Raw genomic sequence first — 758 nt, 5'->3', positions numbered from 1 at the left:
ACTGGCGGAGCAGTACAGAGAACAGAGCTGGATGACCGTGGCCGATTTGGAGAAGGAGCTCCGGGAGATGGAGGCGCGGTACGAAAAGGAGTTTGGAGATGGATCGGATGGAAATGAAATGGAGGAACATGAACTCAAGGATGGACAGGATGGTAACTTTCTCTGTACATTAAGAAATTTTAGAAAATAAATGTTGTATGTAGGAGTGTGCACTCAGATGCCAGCTGGTGCCAGTAAAGGGGCCCAGGTGTAAGACAACAGGGAATGGGGGAACAACTAAAAATCAGAAAAACACCTGAGTTCTAGTCAATTGTTGCCAGGATCATGCCAGAGTCTTTATTTTTATTTTCTTTCTCTTTTTTTTTTTAAATGAAGCTGGAAATCTGGATTTTTATGTGTCATATCTCAATTTTTAAATGTGGCGAATAACGAAAATTGAAAACAATGTTGTATGGGCAAACAAAGGTAGTCTGTTGAACTAGTCTGTTTTAGGTAATTTGATTAAGAAACTCTTTTCTGACATGTCTTAAATGATTTGCACTTCTGGCTGCATAATATGACAAGTGGGCATATTCATAGGTGTGACTATTAAAGAAAGTTCACTTAAACAGTAGGTCAAGTTTTAATAGTAACTATTTCTAGAAACTGCTGATACTGTGCTACAGTCTGTATATAAATTTTCCTCTCACTTTATAGAGGGTCTCCTCTTAGTGTGCAAAAATGTTTTTTTCCTCTGCCTCTATCATTAGTGCACAGGT

The 758-nt window shown here is 38.5% G+C and overlaps 1 protein-coding gene across 1 annotated transcript in view; it reads left to right on the top strand.

Moving 5' to 3' along the window:
• DNAJC21 (DnaJ (Hsp40) homolog, subfamily C, member 21) overlaps positions 1-758 on the top strand; it is a 36,345-nt gene that overhangs the window by 17,104 nt on the left and 18,483 nt on the right. The window contains exon 9 of the mRNA XM_012640503.1: positions 14-78. Within this exon, the coding sequence (XP_012495957.1) occupies positions 14-78 (65 nt within the window). The remainder of the gene's footprint in view (positions 1-13; positions 79-758) is intronic.

This window comes from Propithecus coquereli, unplaced genomic scaffold (assembly GCF_000956105.1).
Source record: "Propithecus coquereli isolate 6110/MARCELLA unplaced genomic scaffold, Pcoq_1.0 Scaffold154, whole genome shotgun sequence".
Lineage (NCBI taxonomy): Eukaryota > Metazoa > Chordata > Mammalia > Primates > Indriidae > Propithecus > Propithecus coquereli.
The sequence above is the reverse complement of the archived record's forward strand: the minus strand, read 5'-3'. Positions and strand labels throughout refer to the sequence as shown.